General features: G+C 38.9%; 1 protein-coding gene across 1 annotated transcript in view; it reads left to right on the top strand.

Annotated features, from left to right (window-relative positions):
- LOC105925584 (ALK tyrosine kinase receptor) overlaps positions 1 to 17,802 on the top strand; it is a gene marked incomplete at its 3' end in the record, with an annotated part of 482,037 nt that overhangs the window by 397,668 nt on the left and 66,567 nt on the right. The window contains 1 exon segment of the mRNA XM_036132827.1: positions 2,416 to 2,549. Coding sequence (XP_035988720.1) covers positions 2,416 to 2,549 — 134 coding nt within the window.

The raw sequence follows: 17,802 nt of genomic DNA, 5'->3' as shown, positions 1-17,802 counted from the left end.
CATTATGGGGTATAGCAGGGTGCAGGTCCAACACTGCAGAGGTGCTCAGTAACGGTGCACCTTGGTGCTGCGGCATCGTTCTCTGTTTGGTCAGCACCTTGCCTCTGCTCTGAGGTGTGTTGGGTTGATAAAAGCAAAGAACAAAAAAAAAAACAGAATCTGTCTCAGAGAGAAGTGACGGGGCAGAGGTGAGAGCGATTGGGGGGAAAACACAGAGAAGGTAGAAATGTTGAGTTGGAGCTCAGACGTTTGGACAATAAGAAAAATATCACGACCTGTTTGTGTGTGGATGTGCGTTTGTGTTTGCTGGACTAACAAAGCATAAAATAAGCTCCACAGCAAACACAGGCAGATTCCTATTTCCCAGCGCGCTCATCATAATTGAAATGTTGGGTTATGCTAAATTCTCGCCGTATAACCGTGCAAACCATTTTGGGGCCTGTTAAAGTTATTACAAAAGAGGGAACCATTCCCATGTTCATTCCCTTTATTGTTTTGTATCACTTGTAAAAACATGTCTGGTCCTGAATACTTATCTTACTAGGGGCACAATGCCATTAAACCTTTAAGATATGACATATTTAGTTAAGTGAAGTAAAAATATGACCCAGCTTCCAACCAAACTCCATACATGTTGGCTTTTCAGTTAATGGTAAAAAAAAAATTAAGGTTTATTCTCTACAGCAGATTAAGTAAAGACTTAATGTAAAAGTGTCATAAGGTACTTTTAGAAATACACCAAGCAGCTGCTATATGGAGCAGGATGCTTTCTGATCTGTTTGGGATCATTGTTCTCTGGAAACTAGTTTTACCTGCTAAACAGACGAGGATACAGAGGGAGTTCATGGTAAGCTTGTGGTCTGTGGTTGCAAAAACAAAGCCCAGATTATCACTCTTCAACTACAATGTTTTCTCTGTCAAAAATACATTGTTTCAAAAGTCTCGAGTTTCAGTCAGATTTAACTTTGCAAACTGAAATTAGGATATTTAATTTTTAAATGAACGGGCCCTTTGCCTTCAAGATTTGCCAGCAAGCCATACTTGTTTAGTCTTTGTATAGTTTTGTATGGTTGCTAATTTCACTCATAAACAGGAAACAGCACAAGGTATGCTTAGTTTTGTCTTTTTACAGATGCTGATAGTGTGAAATCTATGGAGTATGTAATATGGTGGTTCATTTTCATTTTACTGTTAGCATTAGGCATTGTTGGCAAGTAATTGCATGTGTGTTTAGCTTTTAATTCCTTCTAATTTTGTTTGTGTACATAACTGGTAAACTTTCAATGCACAATAATCCTCAAGAAATCATGAACAAAATTAAAAAAACACAGAAACATTAGTAACAATATAAGAAATCCTCACAGCCATTCCAGTCATGATTACAACTGCTGCATTTTCCATATCTGGAAACCAAGTCTTAAGAAATATTTTACTTTTATTTATTTTTTTGCAGATTTTTTTTTTTATCCCTCATGATGTTTTGACCTAGTTAACATGTCTTCCAATCATCAATTAAAACCTTCTTCTTTCTCTTTTTCTTACTCTTCAAAACGACTAAACCGAATCATAGGGTTTTAGTTGTTAAAGTCAAACTTTGAAATGATCAAAAAGCTAGCACATGCTTTCCATCTTTGTCTAAGAGGACTTGTGAACTGAAGCATGTAATTTGTGACCAAGCATTTGTGACACCTGTAATATAAAGATAATTCTTCCTACCATGAGCAGGTGGTCAGAGTCTCACTGCAAACATATGGTGCTTGTAAAAAAAAAAAAAACTCATCAGAGAAATGTGTTTACAGGACTCTGCTTATATTTAGTGCTTTAACTGGGATAGGCAGCAGACGGGGGGGTGGGGGGGGAGAAAAACAGGAAGACAGGGAGGAAGAGAGTGAGAGAGGGATTGTTGATGAGCTCGGAGGCAGGGAGAAATCAACGCAATTTGCTTAATAAAATTAGAGGCAGTTGAAGTGCACAAAGCCTGGTGCTGGTGGAGGGAGGACAGCATTCAGTGCAGGGCAGCAGCTCTCGTACACGCAGGAAGATTTACCTGAGAGTGCTGGTGTTGTTTCCCCGGCTGCACACCTGCTGTCATTTTCCTTCTCAGTTCTAGGCTCAGATCGCTACCTGAAACTGGATTCTCTTGATAGCCTTCTTCTAAGGTGGGCTTTAAAGGTGCGCTATGCATCAGCAGACAAAGGAAGAAGGGGACCCTCCCAAATCGGGAGAGGACGATGAAGTCCCCGCGACGGCTTCCAGGGAAGCCTCGGACGGTCCTCCCTCAGAGACTGCAGGAGCTCCCGCTGAGCCAGCCCAGACCATGCTGACGCCGAACCCTCGCAGATGCTCGCGCTGTTTCTGTCAGCCGTGGTGTCTGCTCGTTGCACTGACCCTACTCCTGCTTTCTCTCCTCGGCAGCTGGGCAGTGGTCCACCTCACCCTGGGGACTAACAGGGGCTCGCCTGTTCGGATCTCAGCCAGCTACGATCAGCGGATCCCACATGATGACACTGCCACCGTCGAGCCTCACTTCACCACCAACTGCACTATGGGTAAGTACAAGAAATCTTTATTTTAACTACAAAAGCTTTTCACCTTGTTTATTTAAAACTAATAATTCAGTGTGGAAACCCCTTTTTGACAGACTTAACGGAAAATTGAGTCTACGAAAATTGATGCGCACAATAACATGTCATGCAAAATTGAGCTTAAGTTGTTCTAAGAGGGAATTTTAACATCTCCAATCATAAAACACGATGTCCTCGGGTTGTTTCCTACTCTCCTAATGTATGTATGCGTGTCGGCTAAATGTGTTTCACATGTCTGCGGCGTTCCCAAATCCGCTCAAACATGTCTGGAAGTCGGACAGCTCCTTTCTGTGATTTTTTAACTTCATTACGATGTGTTGTGCAATGAAATGCGTAGACCAGTGGAGGCTGAGATAATATCCTCCTCTGTCGACCTCAAAATCTCCCAAAATTGAATTAACTAATCCAATTTCCTCTGAACTAGACGCTGAGACACAGCAGCTCCCACCTCAACATGTCGTTGTGGATGTTTGACGATGTGTAGATGAAATTCACATTTCCTTTAATCAGAGTTTAAAAGGTGCAAACATATTCTAATATCCTCAAAGTACCTAAAGTATTGTATGCACTTTGAAATATATAGAAGCCTTTACTGTGTGCTGTATGTAACGTGCAGAGGCATGAGTTGCCTGAATGCGTACATCTACGTTTGAAAATGACAACTTGTTTACCAGACAGCATGAGAGTCTCCAGGACTCTGATAAAAAGGAGTAATGAAGTAAAGATAACCAATCAAGTGCTTCTTATCATGGGCCAAATTAAATCTTGAAACTGGTAGCAGAGCTCAGGATCCCTACAAGGATATGAAGTTGTTTACAAACTATCTCTTGCACAGCCGTGCATTATTTTTGCCTAGACGTTTTTATAGTCACTGCATCATTGCATTTTATCATCATACTTTCTCGTTGATTTGCAATGATTTGTCATTCATTTATCACCACGGGTTTGAGTTTGCATTTTCAGAACGTAAGCTGACCACTTTTTAGTTTTATTAGGATCTGGATTCTCTGCAGCAGTACAGGTGATATATCTACTTTACTGTAAAACCTCTTATGTGGAAAAGCTCTGTGCTGCTAGATTGACATTAGGATGGCACTATATTCGTTGGACAGGGTTAATCCTGTAGGGCAGAGGTGTCCAAGTTTTCATCTTGAGGGCTAAAACTGTTCAGCTGAAAATAGGGCACAAAACTATAAATTTTGTTCCATAAACTAAATGCAGAATGTTTTAATGAAACAGTAAAGTAGTGTGATTCTTGTAGAAAAGGGATCTGTAAATCAATTTTCTTCAAACCCTCCACTTTGAAGTAAAAGTGACCAAAGGTTTTTGATCTTAATTAGGTTCAAATTAAATTAAAAACAAAACACAGACTTAATAAAGGATGAATAGCTTGTGCTTTCCGCTTTAGAAAAAATTTTATTTCTCTGCATCTTTGTTTAAAGCTCTGGCCTCCGTAATAATTGCCTCACCCCAATTTAATTTAATTTAAGTGTATCTACATTAAACTGCGAGCACTGGTGCTCCAAATTTGTGGCATTATCAAATTGTGGTCCAGGGGTGCACAGAATCAGTCTGAGGGCCATAAATGGCCCCAGGCCACACGTTGGACTGTGGAGAACTGCAGCTGACATTATCCTCCAAAGCTATATCCCAACATTTGCCAACACAGAGACAGATAAACATTAAAAGGTGAAGGTTTTAATAACCAATTTTTTTTCTTACATAGAGCGAGAAGATGATGGAAAACAACACCAACAGTAAAAAAAAAAAAAAAAAAAAAAAAAAAAAAGCCGAGACTTGCTCTATTTTCCCTTAAAAAAGTCAACATGAATGAACAGTTAACGACAATCAACAAACAAAATGCAAATAAGATGTTTGATCATGATTAAATCAAAATTACGGGCCTTGTTTTCCTTTGCCTCACAACACAGGAAATACCAATCATCCACCATTCATCTGATGAACAATAATCATTTGAATAAACAATAATTCAAGAGTTCATAACTTTTTTTGAGGTGTGAGAAAGATTTAATTTGAAACTTTGAGTTAGAAAGTCAAATAACTAAAAAGCTCTTCTTCACCTGCTGCTAAATCTGACCTATGCGAACTTCAGCTCATAATGACGACAAAACCAATTTGCTTACATTATTTAAAGTTCATGATTAAATTCAAAAGGTTAACATTCCACCCAGACACCTTGCAGTTTTAAATTGGGAAGCTCTAAATGTGAATTAGTTTTAACATATATTTATCTATTTATTTTGGATCAGCTAATTGGGGCAGAACAGTAGGGAGGTTTTATTTTTTAGGAAATTTGATGTACAAGAGTAGTACTTTTATACACTTAATTTGGATGTATGAATACAGTTTACATGAAATATATATAAATGTTTTAAATCCTCCAATCTATTTTGACCTTTTTAGGGGACTAAAAAGGGGACTTAAACTGTTCTTTCCCCCTTAGCCTCTCCTTAAGTGTTTTATTTAGAGCTGTTTTTTTCCTAAGCAATGATTGTTTTATAACTTTAAAACGTTTTGCTTCTGAGGCATCAAAGACATGGCTGAGGTTTTTTTTTCTGTTTTTTTTTTCCCTACACAGAAACATATCCAAACATAGTTATTGAGGTTTTATTAGGTGAATGTGCCATTTTCTCTGCAAATAAACATGTTTTGAGACATTTCTGAGGCCATCAATATTAGATGTATAATCATGACTGATTACGGTACATGTAAATATAAATATAAGCAGAGGACACTAATAATAAAACTCTTTCAAATAGGAAACCATCCAGTGACTTTTTCCATTGTTTGAAATCCTGAAGCTGCACTGAGCTTCAAGTCCCGTTGTTTGTTTCAAGTGGAAAGACATTGTAAGTAGATGTCTTTTTTAATAGTTCTGTACGCACTAAAGGAACACTGAGTATAGTTAAAGTCCTTGAATGGAGGCTGTAGTTGCTCTCCTTAAGTGATGTAAAGGAAGCTAGATACAGTGTTAGGAAACCATTGATCATTGATTTGTAAGTGAAAGTCAGTGCAAAGTCTGACTGTGAGCAATAAAGCATCTGGTGAATCTCTACATCCAGTGATGAATGTCAGTGATAAACAGCAACCAACATCTGCACCGACCTAAAGGGAGCAATCATATAAATGTCAGCGTAGTCAATGTGAAGTAAGACAGTGGCTGCAGTGCGCTGTCGCTTCCTGTTTAATCAAATACACGATTCAGCCCTAATTTTTTAGTTTATATAAAACAATCCTTTATACAGGACTTAAATGTAAACTTCAATTAACGTGCCAAGATATTTATAATAGGACATACTGTAAGTATGTGGTTAAGGTTGCAGGGATGACTGCAGTAATGTCGTCTTTGTTTGAAAACAGCATAGCTTTTTTTAGCCTACAGTGCAATATTGAGGTTAAACAGTAGGTCGAACAATAGGTCATCTATGTTTGAATGGCAGTCACCAACTGTGTTACCAGGATAGAGATGGGAAAAAAATGGCTCGCAAATATTCTGACCCAAATTATTAATAGATATTATGCAAACTGAATAGGAACAACTGGACCCCAGCAAAGATGTCAAGGCTGGGATAAGTGTTGGTGGTGTGAGAAAGAAAAGAGGCACATTGGTACATATGTTCAGTGAAGTTGAGATGGTGCAGAACCTTTGTGTGGCTTTTATCCAGTGTATCAATAAGCTACTGAAGGTAGAGTTCAGGGAGGGACCAGCTTTATGTATCCTTGATATTTTCCTGAGGACATTTGGCCTATCCACACAAATGCACACATTGATGAAACTAGCTCTCACAACAGGAAATAGCGTAGTCTTGGGAAGTCAAAAGAAAATTTTTGTTTTAAAGAATGGGAGAGATGAATTAACCAAGATAGCTTCTTTTGAACAATGTATCTTCTTGCAGGTATGGGCACCTTGTTTGGAAATGATTGGAAAGTAATGATCATAATGGCTAATATCTGTACATTCCCCCATGCACCTTATGTCTGTGCAGGTTCAAGGAATAAACATGTCATGTAACATTATTTGGTGATGAAAATAACTGAGAAGAATGTGCTCTTTATTATTTATCTTTAAGTTTCTTTTACTTATTTAGCTTGTTACTGTTAGGTTGGTTCTACTTTTTCTGAATGTCAACATAATCTTGTTTGTAATGCTTGTTTTTTACACACTGGTTGTGCATTTGAAAAGTCAATAAAGAAGCTAAATTAAAAACTAATATTATTAAAAGCATTGGCTCTAACGCAGAGCCCTGAGGGACACCGTTTGTTACATTTGAAAGACCACCGAGTTAAGCGTGCAGGTGACAACCAGAAAGCTCATTTAAAAAAGCAGCTCAAGCTAAAAAAGGCCTGCTTCTGGAAACCTCTGGCAGGCCACATCATGACCTACAGTGGGAAATACTTTTAATAATTGTGGAAAAATTGCAGCACAAAAGTTATTTGCACATCTATTCTTTAGATAATTGTCCTGTTATAGCCTGAATCGAGCAAAACTATTAACTTTCACTTTAACAAACTGCATCTGACATTTCTCGATACTCATGCTCCATTCTTATTCCTCATGCAGTGTTCCCTTTTCTACCAAACTGCCGTAAATCTACAAGCAGAACATCCGCTTCACCACGTAACAGCTGGCGAGCCTTTTTTTTTTTTTTCCAACAAGGTTATTCAGAGGAACTTTGCACCTTTAACTTTCAAGCGGACACAGTGAATGATGCCGAACAGATGTTTTGTTCCTGCATTGTGATGCTGTCACGTCAATGGTTATATTTAACCACCATTTTTGTGACATTTTTACAGCAGTTAGCGGGCTCCTGCAGAGTTAGTTTAATTTCCTGGCTCCCATAATGACCTTATTTAGAGCCTGACTCTTACTCTATGTTCTGGAAATAAAAACAGCTAATTCTTGATTATTACTCTTGGAACACACACACACACACACACACATCTTAACAAGCCAGTAAAGGTGAAATCTAAGGCCACAGATTAATGAGGCTATGATAGTTTAACTGAAAAAGCTGTTACTTTAGCATATTTTTCATTAATATTAATAATGAACTAACTTGCCTTTTACACAGACTAAACTCCTCTTCAAACTAAATTATTAACTAAAAGGAAATCATACCTAAACATTTTCCTGTGAATCTCTCCCCCTGCGTGTTCCTATTACTCCCTGCTGTTGAGTGGATAACCTGGTCAATAGACTTTTCTGCACAATGGAGACAATTTAAATGTCCTTACGCTGTGGATTCTCAGAAATATAAACCACTTTATAAGAAAACACTTGAAAACATTACATTAAATAAGAATATAACAGTAGAGTATATGCTCATTGCAATTCTATTAAGGTGAAAAACAAAGGTTTGGAAATAGTAGTTAATGATGTCTTATTTTATACCTCTGGATGAAGGAGAAACAGACCTCAGCAGGAAATATTTATCCGTCGTTTGGACTTCAGGTCAGAGCAACAGAGAGGCACTTTTGATTTCATGCAGCTTAACTCCCCCAGCTGGCCATCGGACAACAAATCAGCTATGCCTGAATTGCTAAATTCGACGTTCAGATATGCAGAAAGTGAGAGAGAGAGAGATCATGAATACAGGGAAAACAAAAATCAGGAACTGTAAAAAGAGTATATCGAAGTTTAGCTTTTGGATTTATCTATTTAGACAGTATAGGTGTTTGTTACCATGTTAGGGAGGAAACAACAGCTTTTAATAGTATGGTTTTATGTGGGAGGACATCATAATGATCTGGTCTTTTTCGGGTCATAATAATTATTCATAAGTGCACAAAGATGCACGGGAAAAAGATTATGTACACCGTTTTAGTCTTGGTTCATTGTTGAGAGATTTTGCATCACTTGTCTTTGCTTCAGTTCATTGAGGTTTGCAGAGATCTGTTTCTGGATGGCTCCCTTAAGGCTCCCCCCCCACACACACACACACACACACACGCACCTGGATTTTAACCCATTAAAACCCAACACCTTGTGTTCTTTTTTTCAGCCAGTGAGTTGTAGATTTGTTGCTGTGTTTGGGATCATCATTTTGTTGATGACCCAGTTTGAACCAAGCCTCAGCTGTCAGATGGCGTCACATTTGCTTTGAGAAATGCTTTTGTTGACTTAGTGACCACAAGGTGTCTAGCATCTGTCGCTGCGAAACAAACCCAACTCATCACACCTCCACTGCAGTGTTTTTACTGGTATTGTAACTGTGTGTTGTGGCTGAACATCTCTACTTTGTTCTTTAGCCTCCCAGAAGGCCACAGGCCGTACGTGTTTAGTTTTTCTTCTAATTGTCCTGTCATGATCTTTAGCATTTAACAAGCTAACTGAGGCCAGTTCAAAGATGGGTCTCTTGGGATTTTAGTAAGTTTGTGAGTATTGTATCATTACCCTCGGAAAAATCAACATCTGTCTTAGCCAGTCTGAACTTATGAATAGTTTGTTTGTTTTTGTTTTTCCCGGTCAAATGACAGATTTCCGATCAATTTCACATGATATTATAATCCTTCCATTCAATCCTTCATTGACAGGCAGCACGAATTGTCTCTCTAGGGTCTTTGCCAATGTCTTTCCAACTTAGTGTTTGATCAGCAACAACTGGCTGCTACTTTACATCTCAGATCCTGTGAAAGCAGGCAGGAGTAAAATTAGGTTGTGCTGCATGTATCTATTGTGGGATTTTATGTTTTAAATGTCATTCTGGCCTAACATTGACATTGTGACAGTAGTGTAGCATCAATTTTTAAAGCCAGGATTTCAGTACTCTGTTTGACTTGATTCTCCTTACAATGAAGAAATTAAAGCAACAAAAAACAGACTGCTCGATTTCCACCCCTTCTGTTTGCATCAATCTGCTGTGATATTTTTTAAATAATATATATATATATATATATATATATATATATATATATATATATATATATATATATATATATATATATATATATATATATATATACTTTTTGTCTTCTCTGTCACTGTTAGCACCAAGCACAGTGGGTACTGCTGCTCATGCAAATCCAGCCATGGTTGAACAGCATCTAATTGTTCTCAGCTCCGGGTTCACCGTGTTCTCCTGCCAGGCAGCACATAAGCCGTGTCGAGCAGAGAGAAAAGGCACGCAGACGTGCTGTACTCTCCTCAGGCGCCACCTGGGTACCCAGCACAACACCCACTGCACACCTCCCACTCCCAAATGAAGCCCTAATCCGTCTCGGCGCTCTCTCAGGCTTTCATCACCTCCCTCGTTTTCCCCTCCAGCACCTGCCACAAACCTGAGCTCAGATTACCTTCAGTCCTGTAAAGCTAAGCAAAGCGTTACCCACCCAGATAGGGCTTGTTTGTTGTATTTCTTCCCTTTCATTTGCACACAAAATGATCTAAATGTCTCCAACAATCATCTCTAGAGACAGAACTGGTTCCAAAGTTTGTTTCATTTGTTAATTAGAGTGCTTTTAGATTTAATTTGATCACTTTCAGGAGAAAAAAAAATGTTCTTAATTTTTATTGCGTAACAGCAAAGCAAGCATGATTCATTCTGAGAAAGAAACATGCCAATGATTAATTTTATGCCCAGGCTCTTGTGATGAATTTTGAATAATAAAGTAAATCTGCTTTGTAGTAAATTTGCTTTTAAAATCAAGACGTGCTTCTAGAAAGTGTCCACGACCCTGTTAAAATGCCAGATTGTTGGCGATATAAAATAAAAGATCATTATAATTAGGTGCAAAACCATTTTACCCTTAGTCATGCATACATATATAACTAAGCCAAGTTAATGTGCACAACCTGCATTAATACTTTGTGGAAGCAGCTTTTGATTCAGATCAAGATTTCAGTCTTCTTGAAAGTTTATACCTGCCTTGAATTATAGTGAATCTAATTGACCTGAAATAAAGATCAGCTGTCAAATAGGATTTCCCTGACATTTGTTTATTTGCATCATTCATCTGAGCTGATAGTGTGCAGAGGTTGCAAAAGACCATGGGGATTACTTTGCACTAAGCAAAGGTATTCTTCACCTGACAGATGTCAGTAATTGGAGAAAATATGGACCAACAGTGACTTTAAAAACTCAGTATTTCTCCTATTTTGATGAAACAATGTGATGGAAACTGGTCAGGAAGAATGCCAAGAGGGAGGGATGAAGAATATGCTGATGGTTTGGTAAGGGGCACATAATTCAGAATATTTCTAAATACTAGACAGATCTAAACCAAAACGTGTAGCTGTCTTTGAGAAAGCCGAAGATGAAGAGAGATTTCATTCACAGCGGATACAAGAATACATCCAAATCAAGAATACAATGGCTTCACAAGGAGAACATAAAGGTTTTGGAAGGACATGGGCCAATTCCAGAAGTAAATTTAAAAGCTCACTGGAAGAGGAAATTATACATTAGGAGAACTTTAACAAAGCAGAGTTGGCAAATATTGTGGCAATGTCCATCATTGCTCTTTGACTTTCTCAAGAGACGCTGTTTTTCCCTGTCAGTGTTGTACGCGCAGATATTGTGAATACAAATGGTGCCGCTTCTGCCTTCTTCCTTCAATCCCATCCACTTTAATTAATTCATCAGTCACTGGGCCAACAAGCAATCCAATTTGCTGCACCTGAAAGTGACTTGTGTGGCTGCGTCTTGCATTCTGACAGTCGCTTATGGTTGTAACAAAGCAAACATCATGAGTGATCTTAACCTTTAATATATTTATGCATCCTGGGTATAAACAGAAGCATCCGCAAGGACTGACAAGCTTATTACCAGATCCTATCAGTCTCAGATTTGACTTTGACTGTGGCAGCGTGCCGTAGCACGGCGGTGAGATAACAAATGTCCGTCGCTTGGAAAACCTCGTAAGTGTTGGCGCCCATGAGTTAGGCAGGAAACTGTAGGTAAAGCTAAGCTGTGGCAGCTGTGAACCCTGAGGGTGTCTGAACCAATGACCTTCTCTCTCCTGGACCATTTCCTTAACCACTGCACCGTGCAGCAGCAGCTTCTCAATGGAGCGTCACGGCAACTCCACACGTCACGATTAGATACACAGGAGAATGAGGGTGTCCTGAGGCACATCGATCAAACACAGCATTATGGAAGCAGGGAGGGAAGGAAGTGGACTTCAGATGGCTCCAAGAAAGGCTCTTTAACAGAGTCACAGCAGGATATTGAGATGTTAATTTCTTTGATCTCATAAAATAAACAGATCTTGTCCACATTACTGTCAGAATGCGATGTTTAATCTGAAATTATGTCAGAACTGAAAAAAAGATTGGTGAATGTTACGGGATGACCTGCAGAACAGCGGTGGCCCATAAAGATGAGCAATAGAGTATAACGGATTTCATTGTTTGCAGTCAGTCTTGTAAACAGGCATCAAATCATGAGTGCACATCAGAGTCATTCATGTGCATGTAGGTAAAGTTCACGATGTCAAACAGGTGTACACAAATATGGTTGGGGATATCTAAACTCAGAGCTGCGTCACACCTGAGCGGCGTCTGTTTTTCTGACGCACAAGAACAGATTCACATGCAATGTGGAAGTACATTTATGAGGGGTTGGTGTTGTTAGGTCTTTGTTTTTACGTATGTTTGTCACATAAATGTTCAGGGTCCTCACCAGGTTTTTTTTTTTTCTTTCAGCTTAATGGTGGGGGTGGGTGGGTGAGTTGCGTAGTCCACCTCGTCATTAAGCTAATAATAGCTAGCATTAGCTTGGTGGTTGTTGTTGTACCAGAGATTTAACACTGTGCTGGTGCACATTCGTGATCTTTACTGACCTTTCTATGTTGTTCTCTAACATATGTGTAGTACTGTTCCGTGTCGTACTGACCTTTACGCTCATAAAAAATTAGCTATTTCAGCGTAATGCTGACAACAGCCTTCTGCGTAACGGTCCATTACACTGAAATGCACTGGCGGGAACCCTGATGTTTCAAACCATCAAACAATTTTAATATTAGACAAAGAATGACACAAAATGCAGTGTTCAAATGAGGGTGTTTATCCCATGATGCAAACACAACCACATTATCTAAAAAAGCAGACCTTGAGGTTCTCAATGTAGCTATCCTCCTCTTCACATCTACATCTTGAGATCCTGTCCATGACCACCACAAACAGGATTGCACTGACTTGGTGGAGTCCAATCAGCACTGGGAAAAATCTTGAGTTTGCAAGATGTTGCTGCTACAGACTGGTAGTCATGAGAACATTGCAGCATTCACCGAAATAGTACTATGCTGTTTAAAGATTTCCACAGTATATTACTTGATTTATAATGAGTGAGAGAGATTCAGCACTTTTATAACATATAAAAAAAGCCTGTTAAAATTCAGATTTAAACTATACATCTTCTTTTGCATAATTTAAACAGAAAATATGAGCTGTGGAGGAGTTGAAACTCCGAAATCACTGCAAAAGCACCCTGCCACCACAAAACTCCATGCGTACTTCAGGGTCCATGAAACAAGTACTACCTCCCTCGCAGGGCTATTTGATGGAGTAGAATCCGCCATGTTCCTGCAGTGGTAAACACCTAGAGAAAAGGTCCCAGAAAACCAGATAAAAACAGACAGAGGTTCCTGCTCTAGATGCCTGGAAGCAGACCTTTGCATAGTTAGTGTCAACTTTGCATCTGGAAATCTTAATCTAAATGCTAATTTACTCCGTAAATGTATGCCTACAGTTTAAGTGTGAATTTTAACAAAGTTATAATGAATTTTCTTCTTCCTAAAGACATGGAATAAAACTGGATTGGACTGGTTGTTGTTAGACTGTGATTGCATTCCCAGCAAAATTGCTTGAGAAAATAACTGAAAAGACTTTATTGCTGGTTGCATATAAAAGGCTGCAGTTCTTCACATTCACTGCATTAAAACTTATTGTTGTGAGCTGAATGTAAAAATCATGAAAATATTCTTTCAGGCTCATTTACTCGGAGCTAAATGGTTATTCTTTGATTTGCAATTCTCAGAAATTCTCGAAGATTTTAAAAGGGATGAATCATTGTTTGGAAATGACTGAAGAGAAAATCTTGACAGTGAAATAAAATCTGAGTCATTTATAAATAAATAAATAAAAACAAAGCCCATCAGTTACCAGCGTATTCAGCATGCAGAGCAAAAGCCCTATCCAGCAGCACCAGTCTTCATCACACTCTGCCTCTAATCTCTTGCCTTAGGCCTTTCCTCAAGAAGCACACCCCCCAACACAAACTGGGTGTCTCTTGCAGGCACCTTTCCAAAGCAATCTACACAGGCGGTTTCATTTTAAGATCCTGAGCAAATGTTAAATGGCCCAGGGCACCGAGTAAAGTGTTCTCAGCATCCCTACACCAAATGAAACAGATGTCTAAATCAACCCTAATCTGACGTGGAGGAGAAACTTTTGGGTTGTTCCGGACCCAAAGCGTTATTGAATCGAAGCCAGTCATTATGACACTGCGACCTTAAATCTAATCTGATTCATTGCACCAGGAACTTTGGCATAACATTCTTAATGTGCTCACTGAGGCAGTTTAATCCATTTAATATCAAAATGTACACTCCAATTAGTGTGTGGCTACAGTATGTGTCAACCTTTGGAAATTATGGAAACGTCCATCTGTTGCAGTCGGAGAACGAGATTCATTGACCCCTATGAGTAACTCAAGAGATTTACAGTCTAACCTTCTCTGACTTCATTCTGTAATTATAATATTTCAACTGCATCGATTTATTATATAATTTATTTCAAAATTGCAGCTTTTTATATCTGAAAGAATTTTCATGAGGTTGACTTATGATAATAGATCTGCTGAGGTTGGCAGAAAACAGAACCATGAAAGGGCTTATGTTGAGATTTCAGGCACATAGAAACCTAAAATCAGTCCTTTAGGTAATTTTGTTCAAAAAATAAAACGACTCATATACATTTTTGACTTCTTTCTGTTAACTGTGACTTGTTGCTTGCTAATGAAAAACACAAATTTCTGTTTACATGGGATCAATTTTAAAAAGTGTTTTGTTTTGTTTTTTATCAAGAAATGCCAGCCTTTTGAAAGTATTTCCCTGCACTATTACGCACTCAATGCTTGGTTGGGGCTTCTTTTTCATGAGTTACTGCATCAGTAGATATGACTTGTCTTCATGTTTCCCCCTTTGCTCTATATCCTGATTTGAGCCATTGAAAAATCTCCAGAGCCCGGCACCAAGCTCTGCAGAAGCCTGCTAACGATGGGCCACATGTGTTTAACCAGCAAATCCTTAAATATGCAGGACACTGACCCTCATGGTCTGACATGCCCAACTCTGCTATATAGTTTGCAGAGGGGGACATTAAGCGCACTAAAAATGTTCTAGTGAACGGCAGGGCCTATTTTAGACTTGGTAAAACACAGTGGACCAACACCAACAGATGTCATGGCTCCGCAGATTACCACAGTCTGTGGAAACAGATGTTAAAACTTACATAAGATGTGCTTGTAATTAAATTCAAACCAAATGATAAGCAGATTGAATTCAAATAATTTTTTAATGTTGGCGATGGCCACATCCCTAGAAGAGTGTGCAGCCAGGATTCTAAGTGTTTACTTCAAGCTCCTGGTAGCTCTGCTTCCTAGGAAGACACAGCAGAGTTTTCCACCTGTGCAGAGCTCGCTCAACACTGGCAGCTGGCTGTTAAGACAATACCTTCATGCATAGTAAAAACTATAGGGCTTTTAGACGAGAAGGGAGATGAAGAAGTCACTTCTCTTAAAGAATATCATCAAGGACCGAGTGAAATTCTGTAGGAAGTACGAGGATGGGCGCCAGACGACTGGTGACATGATCGTTTTGGACATCCTCCCAATTCAGCCTAAGTACGCTGCCATTGATAAAGAGTAAGATTTCGTTATATTCCAGCAGCAACTTCTACCAACAACCCAGGAACAATTTGGGGATGATCTATGTCTTTTACACTGTGTAATATTGACAAAGTTGTTAAAGGATCAGAACACTAAATATTGGACCTGTGCGTATAGGAAACTTTCCACATTGTAACCTCACTAAAAAAAGCTGTGGCCATTTCACACAAAGCATGTTTGTAACCAAAGACAACAAGTTGTAATCAACTGCAAGAACTAAAAAAGACAGGGAAGGGTTACCGTCAGTCAGTTTTTAGTCCATAAGACACATTGATGTCAGAGAGAATCACAGAAGTTATGAAAAACACTGGAAATACTTATTTACCACCAGAAACCCAGGGATCTCAACACGTAAATGGGAAAAACAAGAAGAAAACAAAACAACAAATCAGATATTGTGTAATTCTTCTGCAGTAAATGACAGCAACATCAAAGTTATTATCCTGGGAATGTTAAAGGTATTATTTTCCCTTCCCGTCTCCTCTCGGCTCACCCTTTGGTGCTCTCTCTCTCTCTCCGGCATGGAGCATGACAGATAGTAATAGTGATTGGGCAGAGCTCGCACCAATCGAGCGTGACCGTGTGCAGTTAATTGAATTCATGAGCAAATATGTCTTGCCCCATCGACTGTCCGGCAGCAAGCACGGCTGCATCTATCTTCAACACTGCAGCCGCTGTAAATCTCCGCGAATGGCTCAAGATTTCGCCTTTAATGGGTCGCCAAGATAGCAGTGGCACCGCCGCTTTGGTCGCCTGAGATTTCTGTCCGCCGTACCCAGCATGGCCTTTGAGAGCGGGGATTACACAGTGTAATTAATGAGGTCTAACTACTTTTGAAGATGATGATAGACTCAATCAAGTCTGCTAAAATGGTTTATTTTCTGTTGTTTTATCTCTTTGCCATTCTGGGCACAGTAGATCTGCAGGCAGCTGCTTTTTCAGCATGAAATCCCTCCTCAGACACAGGAGTTTTCAGCCCTGACTGACATGCTTGCTCATCTGTAGGAAGACAAAAGCTGTATTAATTTCACTCCCAGACTTCTTCCCCCCATTATTCTGAAAAGTGTCTTTGGAGCCCGCCTGCAACAAAGACGCCTCTGTTTGTATTCAAATCTACAAGCAGTGTCCAATAAACCATGGCAAGTTCCATTGACGCGGAGTGACGAATTGCTTTGCATGATCTGATAACCTGCAGAAAGAGTGATGTGCATCTCTCAAATCTGATCTTCCCGATAAGGTTATGCAAAACTTGGAAATGTTAAGTGTTGCTATTGAATTGGTTTCAGCTGATGAATCATGTAAAAAGGGAACCGCCGCGTCCAGTACATTCCCAAAGGACTAAATTATATGACATGATATGGGTGAGAAATTACATAAAAATATATATCATCTTTCAGGACACAGAAAAGATGTTCTGATCTTGACAAAATTCTGAAATGATTTAAATCTCACCTCAGAGGTCCGAAATGAAAAAGGCGAAATCTGTGTGGAAAGTTCACCCTTGCAGCTCCCAATGGATTTAAGAGGAAAGGTAACTGCCAGGTACTTCTAATGAAATACACTCTAACTGTTCATGATGGTACATAAAGTCTATTATTTTACCATAAGAAACATTCAAAAGAGCAACACGTTTAGGATCGCTGCCAATCTTCTCAGGAGTGAACGTCACATCAAATTCACTGCCTGGTGAAGCCATGAAAGGTTTAGAGAAAAAGCATCTATGAGCTCCATCTCAAAATTCACAGGCCTGCCTTAGCATTTAAAACATTTATTATATTTGATAGGTTTTTACAAGCTGGTGAATAATGGGGCGTTCTAAGTTTTTCTCCACATTGTGTTTTGGTACAATTGACCTATACCTTGTAAGTAAAGATTCTCAAATATCGCAGATGAAGTAGTTGAAATAATTTTTTTTTTCCTGTGTTTTGTTGCAATACTTGGGAATTCTCTGTTTGGCAAAGAATTAAACAGCTAAACTGTTGTTTAGGCTGTCGTTAGCTTAGTTTTTATTTGTCACCTCTTTCTTAGGAAGTGTGGGATTCTGTTGTTTCCTCACATAAAACACTGCCTGTGTATGCTGCGAAAGGACAAAAAAGGTCTTTGTAAAAAAAAAAAAGTCAAAATGAAAATGTGACATTAAGTAAACATCTTGCTGGGAAAATCCCCAAATAAAAAATGAGCACATGAGTAGGAAAATGTGATTAAAGCATTTCAGTAAAAATTATAAATCATTTAATAACATTTCTTAATTTGCTCTTTGTAAGTTAAATTTATAAAGTTCATGTTGTTGCTTTTACAAAAACATTTAA

Source organism: Fundulus heteroclitus, unplaced genomic scaffold, assembly GCF_011125445.2.
Source record: "Fundulus heteroclitus isolate FHET01 unplaced genomic scaffold, MU-UCD_Fhet_4.1 scaffold_55, whole genome shotgun sequence".
Taxonomy (NCBI): domain Eukaryota; kingdom Metazoa; phylum Chordata; class Actinopteri; order Cyprinodontiformes; family Fundulidae; genus Fundulus; species Fundulus heteroclitus.
The sequence above is the reverse complement of the archived record's forward strand: the minus strand, read 5'-3'. Positions and strand labels throughout refer to the sequence as shown.